The sequence below is a fragment of the Pleurodeles waltl genome, chromosome 6 (assembly GCF_031143425.1).
Source record: "Pleurodeles waltl isolate 20211129_DDA chromosome 6, aPleWal1.hap1.20221129, whole genome shotgun sequence".
Taxonomy (NCBI): Eukaryota; Metazoa; Chordata; class Amphibia; order Caudata; family Salamandridae; genus Pleurodeles; species Pleurodeles waltl.
In genome coordinates this window covers 1,504,437,770-1,504,457,193 of record NC_090445.1, presented here as the reverse complement: position 1 = coordinate 1,504,457,193, position 19,424 = coordinate 1,504,437,770, and the positions used below count along the sequence as shown (strand labels likewise).

The 19,424-nt window shown below is 44.0% G+C and overlaps 1 protein-coding gene across 2 annotated transcripts in view; it reads left to right on the top strand.

Annotated features, from left to right (window-relative positions):
• The window catches only part of RER1 (retention in endoplasmic reticulum sorting receptor 1), a 93,849-nt gene that overhangs the window by 44,325 nt on the left and 30,100 nt on the right, over nucleotides 1–19,424 (top strand). For both annotated transcript variants that reach the window (XM_069240987.1, XM_069240988.1), the window contains exon 5: nucleotides 13,379–13,457. In XM_069240987.1, coding sequence (XP_069097088.1) covers nucleotides 13,379–13,457 — 79 coding nt within the window. The remainder of the gene's footprint in view (nucleotides 1–13,378; nucleotides 13,458–19,424) is intronic.

Genomic DNA, 19,424 nt, shown 5'->3' with positions numbered 1-19,424 from the left:
AGGTGGAGATCAGAGGACTCTGGTCAACTGTGGAGTCACCGCTGCACCTCAGCCTGTTGGATCTGAGAGTGATTAACCTGGAATTAGGTCTTTCTTCATTCCAACACGGGAAGGCTGGTTCAAGTGTTCACATACACATCACCACCATGTGATATTGCAACAAGTGGAGGGGGCGGTGTCGTGGACCATTTGTCAAGAGGCCCTGAGTCTCTGGACATGGCTGGAATGTCGGCTCATTTTCCTGGTGGCTTAACGTCTGGCAGGCTCTCTGAACGCCATATCCGACAAATTCAGCCATCGATGCCCTTGTGATCACGAATGGCAACTCTATTCAGAGGTGGTGCAAGGTCTCTTCGGACTTTGAGGAGAACCTTGGTTAGATCTATTTGCCACTGCAGAGAATGAGCAATGTCAGCACTTCTGCATGCTGGAGTTGCAAAGGCGGCTCGCGCTCCGAGGCTCATTTAGTCTTGAGTGGACCTCAGGACTCCTGTACATCTTTCCGCTTTTACCACTCTTGCCCAGAGTTCTCAATAAGATGAGGAATGATTGAGCCCCAGTCATCTTGATGGCTCCAGATTGAGCACGGAGAGGCTGATGTCCCTACCTCTTGAGCATGAGATCTGTCCTCCAATCAGGCTGCACCTTTGGGAGGACCTCCTGTCGCACAGGGCAGGGTTCTGCACCCGAACCTGCACACTCTCCATCCACATGCAAGGAGACTGAACGGCGATAGTTGAGAGTATTAGACCTCCCTCCCAAAATAAGTGATGCCATTCTGACACCCAGGCGTCCCTTCACGTAAACTGTATACGCCTGCATATGAGACAAAATTGTGGCTTGTTTTGCTGATAAATCTGTTGATTCTCTGTCTGCACCTTTGTCTTGACGTCCTTTTGTTTCCCCTACTCCTTGCCCATCAAGGTCTTGCATTGGGTACAGTTAAAGGGTACCTTTCCGCCATTACCTTTCCACCATCTCTGCTTTTTTGCAGCTGCCAGATCAAACCGTCCTGTTCAAGTAACCCGTTGTGACTTGTTTCGTGAAAGGTTTGCAGCACTTTCCCCCTACTTTTTCAATTTTGCACCCAATGGGATCTTAATTTAGTTCTCACTTTCTTAATGTGTTTGCCTAGTGAACCCATGCAGCTGCCCTCCGAGACTCCGTACCATCAAAACAATCTTCTTTTGGGCAATAACATTTGTCAGGAATGTTAGCGAATTACAGACCCTTTCTGATAACTCCCTGGATAAGCTGGTCCTTTGGAACTGTGCCTCCTTCTTACCCAAGGTAGTCACACATTTTCACGTCTGTCAAAACATCACACTGCTTACTTTCTTCACCCCAAACCCCTTCACCCTACCAAGGAAGAGGAGAGACTCCACCATCCAGATACAAAAAGAGCATTGTTGTTCTACATTGATAATGCCAAAGATGTCTTGGTGGACGATCAACTCCTTTTTAGAGTTGTAGTTGCTAACAAAGGAAAGTCAATTCACAAGAAAACCATCTCCAGATGATTTGTCCTCTGTCTAAAAATCTGCTACGCAATGGCCTAGAAACAACCCCTCAGGGCTTCAGAGCTCATTCCACCAGAGCTAAAGCTGCGACCACTGCGCTAGCTTGAGGAGTCCCAGTCCAGGACATCCTTCAAGTGGCTACGTGGGCATTGCACACATTTGCTAAGCACACATTTGCCAAGCATTACTGCCTGGACAATTAGGTTTGATATGATGGGCATTTCGCCTGTTCGGTCCTTTATGAGTTTTTGGTCCAAACGATTCTCAGACCCATCTCCAGGGAGAGATTGCTTTAGTATTTATCCTAAGGTGAGGAATCTGCGACAAAAGCCTCTATCAGAGGAGCAGGTTACTTACCTTTGGGAACACTTTATCTGGTAGAGATTATAACTAGCTGCAGATTCCTTACCAACCCTTCCATCCTCCCTGTCCTGTGAACTGTTCATCTCATCTCAGAGATACTCCAGGACCTCATTTTGACCTGCTGATCAATCCACCTCAGTATGGGTCCATGCCTCTTTATAGTCATAAACTGAGGTCAGCAGGCTGGAGTGGTGCCTATGTAGGTACCATGCACATTATTTCCAGTGCACTCGATACAGACACTGCTATGCAGAGCCGCACAGCGCCACCTGCTGCCCCGCCAGCAGTCTGCCTGACACCTAGGGAATTTTCTAAGGTAAGGAGTCTGTGGATAGAGTCTGTACCAGATAAACTGTTACTAAAAGTAAGTAATATGTACATTAAGTGGTGCTGCCAGGACATACAAAAACATCATCCATTATGAGAACTAAGATAATACTGACAAATTCCGCTGTAGGCTTCTCCTAAAAGTAGCTCAAAATTACACAAAAAGGCAAGTAAGGTTTAATAGTCATGTTCACCTATACATACTTCTTGCCATTTCTCATAGTGCGTTTCATCCATTTCTGGTGATAATTCATCCTTTGTAACAAGTGGAACATGGGTGCCAAAGGGTCTGCGTTCTGAAAAACCATAGTTATCTTGTGGGAGATCTCCGTTGATGGTCAAAAGCAATTGACTAGTTCCGCCCACTTGTGGTATTCCAGAGCACTTCTTTACATGGTCTCTTAAGTGTAGAAGTTCGCCTTGCTTCAGGAAGGCCTGCAGAGACACTTAAGAAAGAACATAATATGCAGCCTAGGCAAACAGGCTATAGTGGTGTAATTCTTCAGATTGTACTTAGAAAAGGGTTACAAATACCCTTCTAAGTGGATAAATTGAGGTAAATGTGTACACCAGACCTCAAATCTCCTTCACTAACCCTTTTCTGACAAAGTAAGAGATGAAGAATAGAAAGTCAGTGTAGCCTCATAGGATGCTATTATTTAAGTGGAAAACAGTAACTGTACCTTTAAGGCTACAGAGACCACCAATATCCCATCATGCTCAGCAGATGGCTGTTGCCTCAGTTCTTTTTTCGTATACCTGTTGACAGGATCCTGGAGCTCTGAACTCAGCCTTTTAGGCTTTTTTCCTTCAAAGTTCACTTGTGAATTTTCATTCTGACTACATCACTCTACGTTTTTCAACTTTCTCTCCCATTTTCAGACCTAATCTGACAACATTTTCTCCTGCATTATGCCTTCTCTGTTTGACCAGTGTCCTTCCTGTGGGAGGAAAAAGGCCATCTCAGACCCTCACAATGCCTGCATTCTATGCCTTCCCTCTTCTCATCTTCCAGATCAGTGTCATCATTGTAAAAAAAAATGTTCACAACATACACTGAGAGCGAGAGAAAAGATTCCACTCCATGAAGCAGAAAAAAGGCGCAGACAGCAAATCCAGTCTCAGGTTGAGACTTCAGAGCGAGGAGAGGGTACATCCTCTGCCAGGACACTTACTTTTGTCTCACAGGAATGTAGAAGTTCCACAAAGAGAGTTCCAGCATGTAAGAGCCATCTTTCCCAGTCCACGTCGAGACCTGGTACAGCACCAACTTGCTCGCCACCGAGGACTGGATAGCCGTTGGGGAAACAGCATAGATCGATGTTGCGACAAGGTACGAGGCATACTCCGTCGACATGCACTATCAGATCGTCGTCCAGGAGCGTATCAACGTCGAGGCAACCTGATCCCTCAACGCCAGGGAGCTGTATGATATTGAGAAGATAGACATTGAGGCTCCGTTGACAAAGGTCGACGCATTGTCGTTCAACGTCGAAGTCCATCTTGATGCCCAGGAGATAAAGGAGAAGGATTTATTAATCTTCTGACTCTGAGTACTCAATGGCTTATTCTCTTCATCCCCAATAGTACTACCAGATTCAGCACCTCCAATTTCGCTACTGTCTCTGCCACCTCCAGCACTGGCTCTTCATCCTGTACTAGCTCCTGCACCAACTCCTCCTACGACACCGACACAGCCCAGACATGCTCTACAATGCGCAGTACATCACGCCACAGACACCATTGCAAATGTTCCTCGCCTACAAGACGCTCTCACCATCGTACCTATAGTTCAAGGACACCATCTAGACCTAGATCTAGACACACAACGTCCTCATCTGCATCAAGAAGACACTGCTCACTGACCCTTACTGACTCACCGCCTCCTCGCATCTCCGATAGATGACATATCCACCTTCCTGGATTTTTTAGTAAGAGGAACTGCAAAATTGAACATACAGATGTCAGTTCATACACTTATGACATCCGTTATCTTTGAAACGCTTTAACAAAAATCATCATCAAGGCCTCTGCTTCCATTGGTGCCAGGATTGTTGAAGCCTGCCATGAAGCGCTTCCTTACTCCAGCAGGCACCAAATCAGCTCCTTCAAGACTTCAAAAGAAATACAGACTTCCAGAACAAGATCTGCTTTTTCTTAGAACAGAACCACCACCTGACTTTCATTCTGGCAGCTAAGAAGTATCATGCTACCACTCCGGTTTCTTCAGTTCCTCGTGACAAGGAGGATAGGAAATTAGACTTGTACAGCTGCAACCACCATGAAGGCCAGGAGTGCTACTGCCCTCCCCGGAAGATATGATAGAGCACTGTGGGACTGTATCCAACAGTTTGCTGACAATCTCCCCAGAGACAGAAGAGAAGACTTTCTTGAGTGAGTGAATGAAGGCCTCACGGTATCAAATCAAATAATTGGCACTGCAGCACAGATTAATCGTTGTTAGCAGCCATGAATATTGTCATGGCATAGCCTTAAGACATCATTTCTGGCTGAGACTCACGTCATTATAATCTGAGTCACAACAACAAATTTGAAACTTCCATTTTCTGGTTCAACCCTCTTTGACACCCATACCGATGAAGAGATGGCTTGCCTGAAGTCAGAGACGGAAACACTGAAAGTTGTCACCCTGGAAAGACCAAACGAACAAAGACGTCCCTCCAGACCTTATCAGCGTTGCTATTACCTGCAGAGAGGGTTCAAACCCCTCAGTGGTACCAGAGTCGCCAGCTACCGCAACATCAACCTTATCAGCAACTCCAGCAAAGAAGGCAAACTAGAGGACGTGCTTCACAACAACCCGCACAAGGGGTTAAAACGACAACAGGAGCAAGGCAATGAATCCTCCCTTTCCCCTCGTCTGTTATCAACTCTGGTGGGGGAAGCTTCTCACATTCTCTGGCAGAGTGGCAAAAAATCACAAAAGACGCCTGGGTAGTGAACATTGTTCAGAATGGATATGGTCTAAATTTCACCAGTTCTTCCCCGACGATACCACCAAAACCATCAAGTCATCTTTTTGCACGTGCTTCAAAAAGAAGTCAACATTTTGCTTCAAAAGAAAGTGGTGGAGGTTGTCATTCACAAACACCAGGCCAAAGGTATTTTCTGGTGAAGAAAAAAGACCAGAGCTAGTTCAGACCCATTCTCGACTTTGACAACCAACAAATAGATTCACAAATAGAAATTTCGGATGCTGGCATTACATCAGATCTACCCTCAACTACGCCAGGGAGATTCGCTATTCTCTGTATACCTCCCAGATGCGTTTTTTTACAAACCCATCGCAAAGAAACACCACACATTCTTGAGGTTTGTAGTGGGGCAGAGCCACTATCAATACCAGGTTCTTCCATTTCGCCTCAAGTCAGCTCCCAGAACCTTCTCCTAGTTCATGCCAGTAGTGGCTGCACATCTCAGGAGACACCGAATATTTGTCTATCCCTATATAGACGGTTGGCTGATCAAAGCTTCAACTTTACAAGAGGCCAGGAACATTGCAACTGGGCTTGCGAAGTCCTCCCACGTTTGGTCTATACATCAACCACAGGAAGTCAATCTCCAATCCGGTACAGTCAGCGATCCAACGGAAATGTCAATATTTAATGACAGCCTCTCATCCCAGGGTGAGGTCAGTGTCCTCCCTCCTCGGCTTCATGGCCTCATGCATTATCCTCACTCTGAATGCACTCCTTCACATGCATCCCCTTTAGGAATGTCTCGAGGATCAGTGGAATCAAGCGACAGGCAGCTGGGAAGACAAGATCATCCACTCCCCTCATGTGAAGCAGTCTCTAACGTGGCAGTGCTGCCCGACCAACCTTCTTCATGGGGTGCCTTTCCACCAACAGACCCCTTCTCAAACCATAAAAACGGATGCATCACTACTGGGATGGGGAGCCCACAAGGATCATCTCCAAATACAAGGCAAATGATCTCAGAAAGAAATTACATACCACATCAACTTCCTCGAGCTCTGGGTAGTCCACCTGGTGCGCAAAGCATTTTACCAGTCGTTCAAAACTCAATCCCTGCTTGTTCAGAAGGACAACACAACCACCATGTACTACCTCAACAAGCAATTTGGAGATGGCTCGTAGCCAGAAACCTGCGGATCACTGCATCTCACCTTCCAGGTGTGCAAAATGTGCAGGCAGACGCCCTCAGCAGGGCTCTGGAAGAAAACCATGAATTGGCCCTTCACGATGACATCGGCAACAACATCTTCAGGCTGTGGGGCTCACAGCACATCGACTTGTTTGCCACTGCTGAAAACAAAAAATACTAAGACTTCGCCTCAGGGTACTTCCAAACAGGGACTCTGGGGAATGCCCCATGGATCGACTGGTCAGGCAAATTTCTCTATGCCTTTCCTCTGATCCCTGCAGTCCTCAACCTGTCAGTCTTGAGAGCCAGACTAATCCTGATAGAACCAGAGTGGCAGTGTCAGTGGTGGTTCACGGACCTCCTTCACCTATCACCGCATCCAGAACTCTAGCTGCCATGTTGTCCAAACCTACTAACGAAGTTCAAAGGACAGATGGTCCACCCCAATCTCTCCTCCTTGAATTTGACAGGATGGCTCCTGACCTAGTGCACTATGAACACTTAAACCTGCCACTAGACTGCATGAACATTCTTAAGGAAGCTAAACAGCCATCTAACATGTACAGCTTACACCTTTTAAGTGGAAGAGATTCTGCATTTGGTGTTCTTCAAAGAATATAGACCCTACATCTTACCAGGAGGAAGCCATCCTTCCTTTCTCCCTTGTCTGGCAAAATCTGGCATACAATTCTCATCAATAAAAGTGCATTTTGCGGCTCTTACTTCCTACTGCAAATGTCCTTCACAAACCTCTTTTTTTCAAGATCCCAGTAATTAAAGATTTCCTTGAGGGGTTAAAAAAGGTTTTTCCTCCCATCAGATGCCCTTCCCATTCCTGGGAACTTAATGTAGTCCTTTCATGTTTAATGCAAGATCCTTTTGAACCTATTCTTAAGGCATCGCTACAGTATCTATCTTGAAAAGCAGCTTTCCTAGTAGCTATTAAATCAGCTCGTAGAGTTAGCAAAATCCATGCATTGTGTGCTAATGAACCTTACAGTTTTCCACTCTAATAAAGTAGTTCTCAGAACCCATCTGAAATTTCTTCCCAAAGTTATTTCGGATTTTCATGTCAATCAAACAATATGTTTACCCACTTTTTTTTCCAAAATCCTTCTACTCCAGCAGAGCAAACTCTTCACTCCCTGGATGTAAAGAGGGTCTTGAGGTTTTACCTAGACAAGACGCGAAACCTGCTCAAATCGGACCAGCTTTTTGGGCACTATGGGCCGATTTGCACGGGTTTGGCCACTTCCATTCAGTACATCTCACGCTGAATAATATCCTGCATACTTTACTGTTACCAAAAGGCCCATTTTACAAGAGACAAAGCAGCTACAACTGCTTTGATGAGGAATGTCCCCATCGCTGAAATTTGCAACTCAGCTACATGGAGATCTGTTCATACATTCACTAAACACTACTGTTTGGACTCCGATGCTAGGGCAGATACTCAAGTAGGACAAGCCTCTCTCAGGAATGTATTTACCAAGTCTGATCTTCTCTCTATTCTTTTCACTGCGTTTATTGGGGATGGGTTTGCTTTTCTATTCAAATGCTTATGACTATCAATAGAGATCCCTCTAAGAGAGAAGGAATAGTTTCTTACCTCTATAACTCCAGTTCCCGTTGAAGTCATAAGCATCTCTCCCTCCTCACCGGTGGACTGAATAGAGAATAGTATTGCACTAACCTATCACTGGTACGTCAAAAAGAACTGAAACAACTGCCACTTCCTGAGCATGATGGGATACTGGTGGTTTCTGCAGCCTTAAAGGCACAGTCACTGGTTTCCACTGACATAATAGCATCCTATGAGGCTAAATTGCCTTTCTATTCTCCATCTCTTACTTTGACCGAAAAGGGTTTGTGAAGGAGATTTGAGGTCTGGTGTATACATGTACCTCAAATTATACATTTATCAGGGTGTTTTAACCCTTTTCTAAGTACAGTCTGAAGAATTACACCACTGTAGCCTGTTTGCCTAGGCTGCATATTATGTTCTTTCGTGAGTGTCTCTGCAGCCTACACTTTAGAAGAGACTATGTGAAGAAGTGCTCCGGGATAACGCATGTGGGCAAAACTATTCAAATGCTTATGACTTCAACGGAGATTCCCCTACGAGAGAACTGGAGTTACAGGTAAGAAACTATTCCTTTTTACAGTCCCACCAAATAAACTACTTTTTTTGGAACACAGTCAGATTTGCAAATCTCCTTTCAGTTGAAATTTAAAAACGTTATGCACCAGACCAACGAAGGGCACATTTCATTTTTAATAATCTCATTATGCTACTGAAGTCCATATTTGTACCAACTTCACATATGCCTGACAGTGGGCAAGAATACAAGAGCTAATATATGTACTTTCCATAAACTGTGACACAATTCTACAACCAGAATTGCATAATTACTTACTTAGGCTTTATTTCGGTAATAAAAATACCATAAAAGCTCTTCATACAATACACACATTGGAAATATAAAAGAGCAATAATATAAAAGTCTCTAACTGTATAAAGCTTAAAAATGAACAATTAAAATGCGAAATGCAAGATTCTAAAACATAATAAAAAATTATGAAAGATCACTAATATAAAAAGACAATAATATAAAATCCTTCAATCAACAAGCTTAAAATGCAAAATATATAAATACAATATGGCAGCATTGAGATTAAAATCAAATATTCCCTATGAGAGCAACATATAAAATTTTATCTACAGTCTTAGACTTGATTTAGTATGATGCATTGCAAGCTGTCCCTAACCGTTTTGCTCTTATGTGCCAAATTGCATCTAAGCATCTTGCCAATGCACATACCACAATCCCATGGGTATTTGTTTTGCAGATCCCAAGAGCTAGGGGCCGGTTGTTAATGCCCATGGATCTACAAAGAGGTATAATCCATTGAGTCCGCTGTTTGGCATATGCTGGACAATGGAATAACACATGAGCAATACATTCAGATGACCCACAGCCCATTAAATCCTATTTCCACTTCTATCAAAGAACTTGGTGCTAGGAAGAAGACCGTTGCTTGCCCAAGTAACAATCTTGACCGGGATACTAGAGACCCACAGATCAGTCTTATTAGTCCCTCCGGCACAAAAAGCCATCTCTGTGCTCCAATGATTCCTCGACCACGCGCTAAAATGGTATGGGAACCGCTCACTGTGCAAACCTCATACAAGCCTTTGGGTAGTGGTTACCCAATCCTCATGTGCAGAGTCCCTCCTTTATCACCTAATGCACATGAAGATAGTGCTTCACTTATAAATAAAGTCATTTACTGGATACGGCACACCAGACAATGTGGTTCCGTTATCCATTCAGATATAATATTGGCGCAGCGCCACACAGAGAGAGAGGGCCATTAGGACACAATAAAGCTAGTGCTGTCTGCGCCTGAGTTGGTAAGGGGCCTATTATCCATGGAGACGCAGAACCCCCTGCAAAGTGGTTCAAATATCAGTTTTAAAAGCTGTTGGCCTGTAAATGATTCTTCAATGAGGATGAATTTTCCCGCTCCGAACCATAGCCCTCGAATTGAGAGAGACTAACTTCTAGCCACTTCTGAGGAGACCCCTGTTTTAGCTAATAAGAAGGAGTGGGTTTGCCAGAACGCAACGACTAATCCAGGAGGCTGGCACAAGTAGCTGTTGCTCCAGATATTGATTGACTGATTTTGCCTGCAACTGCTCGGGATAGTAGTGGATCTTCTCATATTGTTAATTTGTAGGTAGAAGGGGTGTCAGATCCAGAGCTCCTTTCCCCTACGATCAGGGTTTTGGCATTTGATGCACTTGATGCACCTGTGGTCAAATTATCACATAGGAAGAACCAGGTTAGACCTTGAATTTTGTCAGCCCTCCGGAAGGACCCTATAACCTGGGAGACTTTAACCCCAAAGTTTCTGACATGCAACTTGGCTGGAATTCGCAACAAATTAGATGACCCAGATTGGGGGGAGTTTATTGACAAATTTGATATTTGCTTGTTCCAGGAAACTTGGTCTGCTATTAATGTTTTCAGACAAGGGTTTAACTCATTTTGCAAAGAAGCCAGACCGTCCCTGGCAGGGAGAGCGGTGGGGGGGTCTTATTATATGGACAAAAAACTCTGATCTGGGCAATATTAGAGAAATTTATGTGGAATCAGATGACATACTGGCTTTATCTATCCAGCAAAAGCGAGGCTTCCCCTTGTTGTGTGTCAATGTTTACAACCGACCAGGTCCTTTTAATGAATTGTCAAAAACTATTCAGGTGTTGAATGCCTTGGTGTCTGATTATATAACAACGCATTTTATTTTTGTTGCTGGGGATTTAAATGTGTCACTTGAGCCGAACTCTGTATTTTCCGAGATTATGCAGCTAGAAGATGCATCATGGAATATTCCTCCTTTTTCTTCTCTGAAGAAGCAGTCCAAAACTAGTGGTAGGGATTTTCAGGTTATAGACTTCATGATAACACACGGTCTTCGCCCAGGAAATGGGCGTTTTCCTTCGGACTCTCCTGCAAAACCCACGTTTTTCAGAAGGTCTTATAGTAGTATATTAGATTATGTGGTCATTGATGTGAGGATATGGCACACTATTCAAGATATTTGCGTAGGAAATCAATACAATAGCGATCATGCCCCAATCTTAGTTACATATGATGGGCTTATTTTTAAAAGAATAGATATGCAAAATAGCTATGAAACTATTTCCCCACTAGTAGTCTCCTCTAACAAGCGGGCCCTGAAGTGGGATTGTTTTAAAAGTTCAAGAAAACTGTGGCGGAAAATGCTTGACTTAGTATCAACCCACCAAATAATGAATGGTCCTTGTTCATATTCCCTCAATAAGGTCATGGCCTTGCACATAGATCTTTTTTCCACTTTGAAGGATCTTTTTTATAGAACTGTTCGGGAAAATAATCACTCAGTAGCTGGACCCCACCATAGGTGGTTTGGCAAAGCATGCAGTGTAAGTGTAGTTTGCCAAAGGCAATTAAATCTAAAGATAGACATCTGATAACTAGTGCTAGGCGTGAGTATGCATTTGTAATAAAGACCTGCAAAAACAATTGGGAAGAGGAGTCATGGCAGGATTTGCTGACAGCAGCTAAGGAGAAGCATCTGAAACGTTTTTGGTCCTTGGTGGCTTTTGATGGGCAAAACGAAAATTCTAGACCAGATTGCTATATTTTGCCGGAAAATTGGGTGGGCCACTTCACGAAGTTGTATAACGTTGAAACTGATGCTTTCCCCAATAGCAGTACTGTGGACTAGACTCTTCTCCCACTGACAGCCTGACTCCTTTTACTCTGAATGAAACCAGGATGTCCATTAAGGCCCAAAAACTAGGAAAAGCCCCCGGGTTAGATCGTATACCTGCTGACTTGTTTAGATCTGACCTTGACATGTGGGGCCTCTATGTCAACAATGTATCAAATGCCGTTTTGGCTAGTGGAAACTATCCCCGCTCCTGGAAGGGAGCAATTATTGTACCTATTTACAAAAAGGGGGATAGGGCCACTCCAGCGAATTATAGTCCAATCAGCCTCCTGGATAATCTTCAAAAATTATTTTGTTATCAGGTTCTGAAAAGGGTAAAAGAATGGCTAGAAGAGACTGAAGCCGTCTGTGATCTTCAAGCAGGTTTTAGACAGAAAATAAGTACCATTGATCAGATATTTAGGTTCCTCACGATGAAATGGAAGACTGTAGACCTTGATGCAGGGAACCTTTTTGTGGCCTTTGTGGATCTCAAATCTGCTTTCGATCTGGTCCAGCGTTGCAAATTGTGAGAGGTACTGGACAGAGCCGGTTTCCCAAGTCCCCTATTAAACTAAATTAAAAGTGTATATACTGAGAGTTTTTCTAAAATTCGATGGGGATTAAATGGGGAGGTAACAAGAGATTCCGATTAAAACAGGGATGAGGCGGGGATGTGTATTGGCCCCCACACTTTTCTTAATGTTTATCAACGCTTGTATCCCTTACTTACTGGACTGTGACAACGATGCACCAAAACTAGGCGGGACAAAGATTCTGTGTTTGCTATTTGCGGATGACACTTTGTTACTATCCCAAACTGCCCTCGGCCTTGCCAATTTACTTGCGAAGTTCATGTGCTTTTGCAAGGACCATGGCCTTGAAGTTAATACCTTAAAAGCCAAATACATGATCCTTGGTGATAAAAAACATAAAATAAGGAGGACGATCCTCCTGGATGGGGAAGCATTAGAGAGAGTCACTGATTTTGATTATTTGGGAGTCAGACTGGAGGATACGCACAAATGGCAGGCCCATTTATCAAAGGCATACATGAGACTGAAACAGAACTCGGGATGTCCTGAGATTTGCTAACAGATCTTCCAGATTCACAATCTCCCCCGCAATAGAAATATAAAAAGTACAAGCTAGAGGGGGGCTCTGTATGGAGCAGAGCTATGGGGGTATGGCAATCTGAGGGACTTAGAGCTTGCTTAAATTCATTTATAAAGGCCTTGGTAAAAATACCGGCTAGCTCCCCCACTTAGCATATTCGGATGGATTTAAATCTAGATTCCATCACCCACATAGCTGCCTTAAGAACAATATTGTATTGGATTAAGATTTGGTCCATAGATATTCTTAGCCCATACAGAACATGGTTGAATGCCCTGCTGAGTACACATATAACAAGAAAAATCCCATGGTGTAATCATGTTGAAAACAGTTTGACCAAACTAGGGTTGGGCTTGTTTTGGACAGACCCCGATCGTCTCCCAAAAAATGCTGCACAAGTTGTCAAGGATGCATATTGGCTAAACTTAAAAGTAGGAAAGTTAGCTGAGGTGCCTTCGTTCATAATTAATTTGCAGATCTCAATTTGTTAGCTCGAAATGGGGTCTTGCTATTTTTGCTCAATGTATGTTGAAAAGTTTTGGTTACTCTGAAACTTTTAAAAAATACTTTGGATAAAGTTGAGTAGTTATTCCTGGATGTATTAAACTCAGAAAACATCAAATTATCGTTATAGAATTAAAAATGATAATTTTGTTTTTCAGATGAAGGTCCTTCCTTACCCACAAAACAAAATGAAGAATTTCGTCCTTTTATTCGGAGGCTACCAGAGTTTAAATTTTGGTGAGTGCACCCTTTCTTGTTTGTGTCCTCTTTGTTGGTGTAAACTATAAACAGGACCTACTAGCAGCGTTTATTGAAGCCCTGCAGCTGAAGAGATCAATATAAAGGTAGTTTAATTTTATGTTATAATCAGAAACAAGCATTATCAGAGCTTACAGTATCAAAGAATGCACAAACCTTGAGAAAGCTTTCTATGACTCTCTGGGGTGCTGACCCAGTTTGAAATAACACATACTTAGTGAACAATAGCGTTTAAATATGTTTTTCTTAATCAAAAGAACCGATAAAAAGTATGTTTGAAATAGAATTAGTGTGGGCACTGAAAACCGGTAGGATTTTATAAACCTTTTTGGATGAAAATGATAAACTAGTTTTATTGCTTAGGCTGTTTATGTCCTTGGTATCAATGATGGTCTTATTTTGTACCATTTATATTTTAAGTAAGTAAAAGGCTACTATCATTTGAAACATGAGATATTTGAAAAAGGGACATTTCTATTCTCACGTAATGCATAAGCACTAAATTTCGCATTGAACTGATATCTGTGATAATAATGACTGTCCACTGAGGGAATGATGTAGAAAAGGATGTTTGTTAGTTGATTTGATACAGTATGACTGGGTATATCTTTGGTGTAAGGTTGACATATAGTCATATGTTGGACCTTGTCCCAGGAGACATCATAGCAGTTTTGTCCAACATCTGTTTTTTGGTTAACAATTTACCTGATTTGGAGAAGTCTTTTGGCATTCTGTTAGATCAGGGTTGTGTAGAAAGGGACATATAGAAAAATAGCTCCATGGTTGGGTCTTATCTTTTAAGCAGAGCTGCAGAGAAGGCTTGTAATCGCTCCATATGGTAGGAAGGTATTCCTATTTGGGGATGGAACAAATGGTTACATAGTGTTTGAGGCATGTGTGGCTATAGATACACGTGCTTAGCATAAGCCCACCATCTACTAATGGGCTCGTAAGTGTTCAAGCTGTTTTTCTTCTAAGAAGTCTTTCTAGTCACAAGGTGTGGTGACTTCTCCTCTTGCTTACAATGCGCATGGCCCACAATTCTGCTGTTAGATTGTTTTTATCGCCGTCAGGTTCGGACGTGTGCTTTTCTGCTCTGTTCGGCATCATTGTTTCCTAGCATCTAGGCTTTAATGTCGGTATTGTCCTCGATCGTCGTTATTTATAGCTTTACATCGGTCACTGGTGGAAGCGTTTCCAGCTGACCATCCCAGAGGACCGCCACCCTTCAAGGCAAATCATTTCTTGACATCTCATCCATGACATGCCCATCTGGTGATGGAATGGACGCCCTTTCGATTTTGCCCTTGCTGCCACGCCAAGTTTCCACACACCGACCAACATCTAGTGTGTAACTTGTGCCTTTTTCCAGATCATCAGGAATTCAATTGTGAGGCCTGCAAATCTTCCTGATGGAAGAAAATGCCCTGTGATTGACACGCAAGACATCTCTAAATTTCCAGCGGATGCGGGCTCCTTCTTGCATGACAACAGTTAGTGATCTGAACTCCAGATCCAGGACTTTTCAGCAGGACAAACGGTGAGTACTATGCCTCCTCCATCCTGGCTACAGCCTCAGCAAACTGTCCAAAAGAGTCAACCGGTTCGTACTGGCCAAAGTCTTCTCGGGGATCACCAGCACCAAAAAGCTGCATCACACATGCCCAGCCCCAGCCTGGCGCCAAAAGAGCAGCAGAAAACCCATGCTCAACAGTCCTCAGTCATAAGCCAAGACTCTTGAGTTGCAAGCCCCGATGCCAAAATCTCAATGCGTCTCAGTGCCCAAACCAATAACATTGGAACAGAGGCACACTTCTTCTAAACCTTCGGTGTCGAAAGCTGCTTCGGAACCAAAGTATTTCACTTTCTACAAGCAAAGGGCCAGCTTCAAATCTGTGGAACCCATGATTGAACGGTTACAGGAGCATCTTGATTCCAGACAGAAACAATACTGACACCAGTCGTATCCTAGCTGCACCTCCTTACACAACAGACTAGCCAGCCAAAAGAGAATTAATTCTTTAAGAGACTTTGGTGGTCCCATGCCCAGCCAAGCAAAGAAAGAAAGCAGACAAGGCCATCAGCTCGCCGCCCATCAGTTCACCACCACCGCCGGTGGTATCAAGGGCACACTCCCCACCACCCTCACCTACTGTAGACACACAGCATTCATCCCCAGTCACAAAATACATCACCTAGGAGATACTATACAGGTTCCTCCAGAGGAAACATTTCTAGAGGTAAGGGCGGTTTCTCTAAACCATCCACCAGAAAACCTTGACTTAACTGCCATTCCCCCCGATCATGCTACACCTGTTGGGGAAAGACTTCAACAGTTCCTTCCCTCATGGCAGAATATCACATTCAACCAGTGGGTGTTGAATATTATCCAACATGGTTATTGCCTGGAGCTCACTTCAACACATCCAAACATTCCACCTCACAACCACAGACTGTCATCAGACCATCAGCAGCTGTTCAAAGAGGAAATCAAGGCTCTTTTACAAAAGGGAGCAATAGAACCTGTGCCATTACCCCAACAAGGAAAAGGGGTTTATTCCCGTTAATTCTTGTTCCTACAAAGGACAGGTCTCTTAGGCCAGTTCTGGACTTCAAACCCCTAAACCGGTATATTTTCTCAGAGCATTTCCACATGGTCACTCTGCAAGATATCATTCCACTTCTACAACAAGGCGACTTCCTGACCATACTGGACCTGAAGGACATCTACTTTCACATTTCGATTCTCCCAGCACATCGACAATACCTTAGATTAGTACTCAATGTAAAACGCTTTCAATTCAAAGTACTTCTATTCAGGGTCACTACTGCCCCCAGGGTGTTCATCAAATGTGTAGTCTTAGTAGCATCTCATTTGCACAGGCAAAGCATACACGTCTTCCCATATCTGGACGACTGGCTCATCAAAAACACAAATTATCGGAGCTGTTTTCAACACACTTAAACTACCATAAACTTGCTTCACTCACTAGGTTTCACAGTAGGTGCACTGAAGTCCCACCTACAACCTTTTCAAATACAACCTTACTTCAGAGCTGTCTTCAACTCTCAAGGAGGAATAGCTTACCAAATTTGGCAAGGATTCAGTCCTTCCAAACACTTATGCCACAGTTCTAGCCTTACCAGCAGGTACCAGTCAAAACAGTCATGTGCCACCTAGGCATCCCGGCATCATGTTTAGCCATAGTACCTCTTGCCAGACTCAATATGCACCCGTTCCAAGAATGCTTAATGCATCAATGGTCTCAAGCGGACGGTCAACTGGAAGATCTAGTGTTGATCAGCCATCAAGCTTGCCACTCTCTGCTGTGGTAAAATACCAACAGTCTTCTAAAAGGACAGTTTTTCCAGGACCCAGTTCCGCAGAGAACCAAAACAACGGGACACATCACTCAGTAGGTTGGGGCGCACACTCACAGGAGTTGAATATACAGAGTCAACGGACACCCAGTCAGACTCACTCCATATCAGTCACCTCAAGCTGCTAGCTGTTCATCTGGTGCTGAAAGCGTTCATTCCTCACCTTATTGGCAAGGTGATTCTCATCAAAACAGACGTGACTACCATGTACCTGAGCTATCTCATCTAGTTCAGACCATTAGTAGGTAGGCTTTCCAGCACAATATTCACCTCTTGGTACTAAGAGTAGACAACGCCTTTGTAGATCTTCTCAGCAGGAGACATCAACAAGTCCACAAGTCGGAGCTCAACCCACAAGTCCTCCCCCCATTATCCCAACAGTGGGGTTACCCAGACCTCTTCGCCACAGCAAAAAACATAAAATGCCCAAACTTTGCCTCTAGGTTTCCACACCCTTGGTCCAAGGGCAATGCACTGTGGCAGAGTTGGTTAGGGAGAGTTGCCTACACCTTTCTACTTCTCCTGCTTCTTCAGGTTTGAAATTACAGACTTCTGTAGATGTCTCTAACCCTCATCCTAGTAACTCCCATATGGGTGAGACAGCCATGGTTCACCTCATTACTAGACCTCTTAGTAGTTCCATATTGGGTGCATCCCAATAGGAAGGGCCTTCTAGCTCAACATCAGGGAGCAGTAAGGCATCCAAACCCTCTCTCAATCTTGTGATCAGGCTCCTGAGGTCTTTGAATTTGGATACTTAAACCTACCTCAACAGTGTATGGATATTCTTTAAGAAGCATGAAGACCCACTACTAGAGACTGTTATGCGACAAAGTGGAAACATTGCTTTGACCCCTTAACAGTAAAAGCTCAAGACTTCGCCTGCTACCTACTCCCCTTATATACCACTAGGTTATCTTTCACTTCCATAAGGCTACTCTTAGCGGCAGTTGCTGCATATCTGCAAAATAGAGGACGTGCCTCTATATTCAGAATCCCTGTAATCTGAGCCTTTTTACAGGGACTCAAAGGAGCTTTTCCACTTAATGGTACCTCCAGCCCCTGCTTGGAATCTCAATATTGTGTTAACAGGGGTAATGGGTCCCCCAGTTGAGCCTCTGCATTCATGCCCTCTCCAGTTTCATTCACGGGAAGTCACATTTCTCATTGTACTCACTTTATATAGATGTGCTAGTGAGCTTCAGGCATTAACTTTTGAAGAATCATTTTTCCAACTTCATAAGGACAAGGTGGTACTATGTACCAACCCTGTTTTCCTCCCAAACGTGGTTCACAGTTCCACTTAAATCAATCTATTGAGTTACCAGTATTCTTTCCCCACCCTGAATCAGTTGCGGAAAGAGCTTTACACACACTAGATGTAAAAAGAGCTCTCGTGCTATATTGACAGAATGTAGTAATTTAGGAAAACACTACAACTTTTTGTTGCATTTTCAAAACCACATATAGGAAGAGCCATTTCCAAATCTGGTATTTCACTTTGGATTGTGAAATGTATACAAACTTATTAGGCGAAAGCCAAACAACCTCTGTCTATCCCTCCAAAACTCACTCTACTAGCAAAAAGGGAGCTTCAATGGCATTTTTAGGAAACATACACATAGCTGACATGTGCAAGCCAGTTACATGGACTACACCGCACACATTTACAAAACATTACTATGTGGATGCCATGGCCCGTCAACAAACAATGTGGGTCTAGCGGTACTAAGAACTTTATTTCAAACAACTGCAACCCACACAGTTTAACCACGGCGGATGGAGGAAAACTGCTTTACAGTCTACACTAAGCATGTGTATCTACAGCCACACATGCCTCAAATGGAAAATGTTACCCAGTAATCATCTGTTTGTGGCATGTAGTGCTGTAGGTTCACATGCACTCACCCTCCTCCCGGATACCTATATGGATTGCAAATCAGAAGTAAATATAAAATAATTTTCGCATGGTCATCTCACTAGCATACATAGGGGGTCATTACAACCCTGGCGGATGGCGGAGAACCGGCGGTAAGACCGCCAACAGGCTGGCGGTCTTACCTTGGTGAATTATGACCATGGCGGTTACCGCCATGGTCATCCGCCGGTTCTCCGTCCCGCCCGCCAGGCGGAGAGGACCGCCGGGCTGGAGACCTGGGTCTCCAGCCCGGCGGCCGTCAGTATACCGACGCCGGTATTTGGACCCGGCTTACCGCTGTGGATTTCCAGCGGTTTCAACCACCATGAAATCCATGGCGGTAAGTACTATCAGTGCCAGGGAACTCCTTCCCTTGCACTGATAGGGTTCTCCCCCACCCCCACCCGACTCCCTCCCCTTCACCCCCCACCACCCCCCAAAGGTGGCAGGGCCCCCCTCCCCACCCGACCCCCAACATAACATTACTCTCACACACCCGACACGCATGCAGGCACCACCAACACACACCCCGACTTACATGCCTACATCCACACACAGTCAGACACGCACACCCACATTCAAACATGCACACAGCCATACCCACAGCTATACACGCACTCATTCCCATACACACAACACCCCTGCAA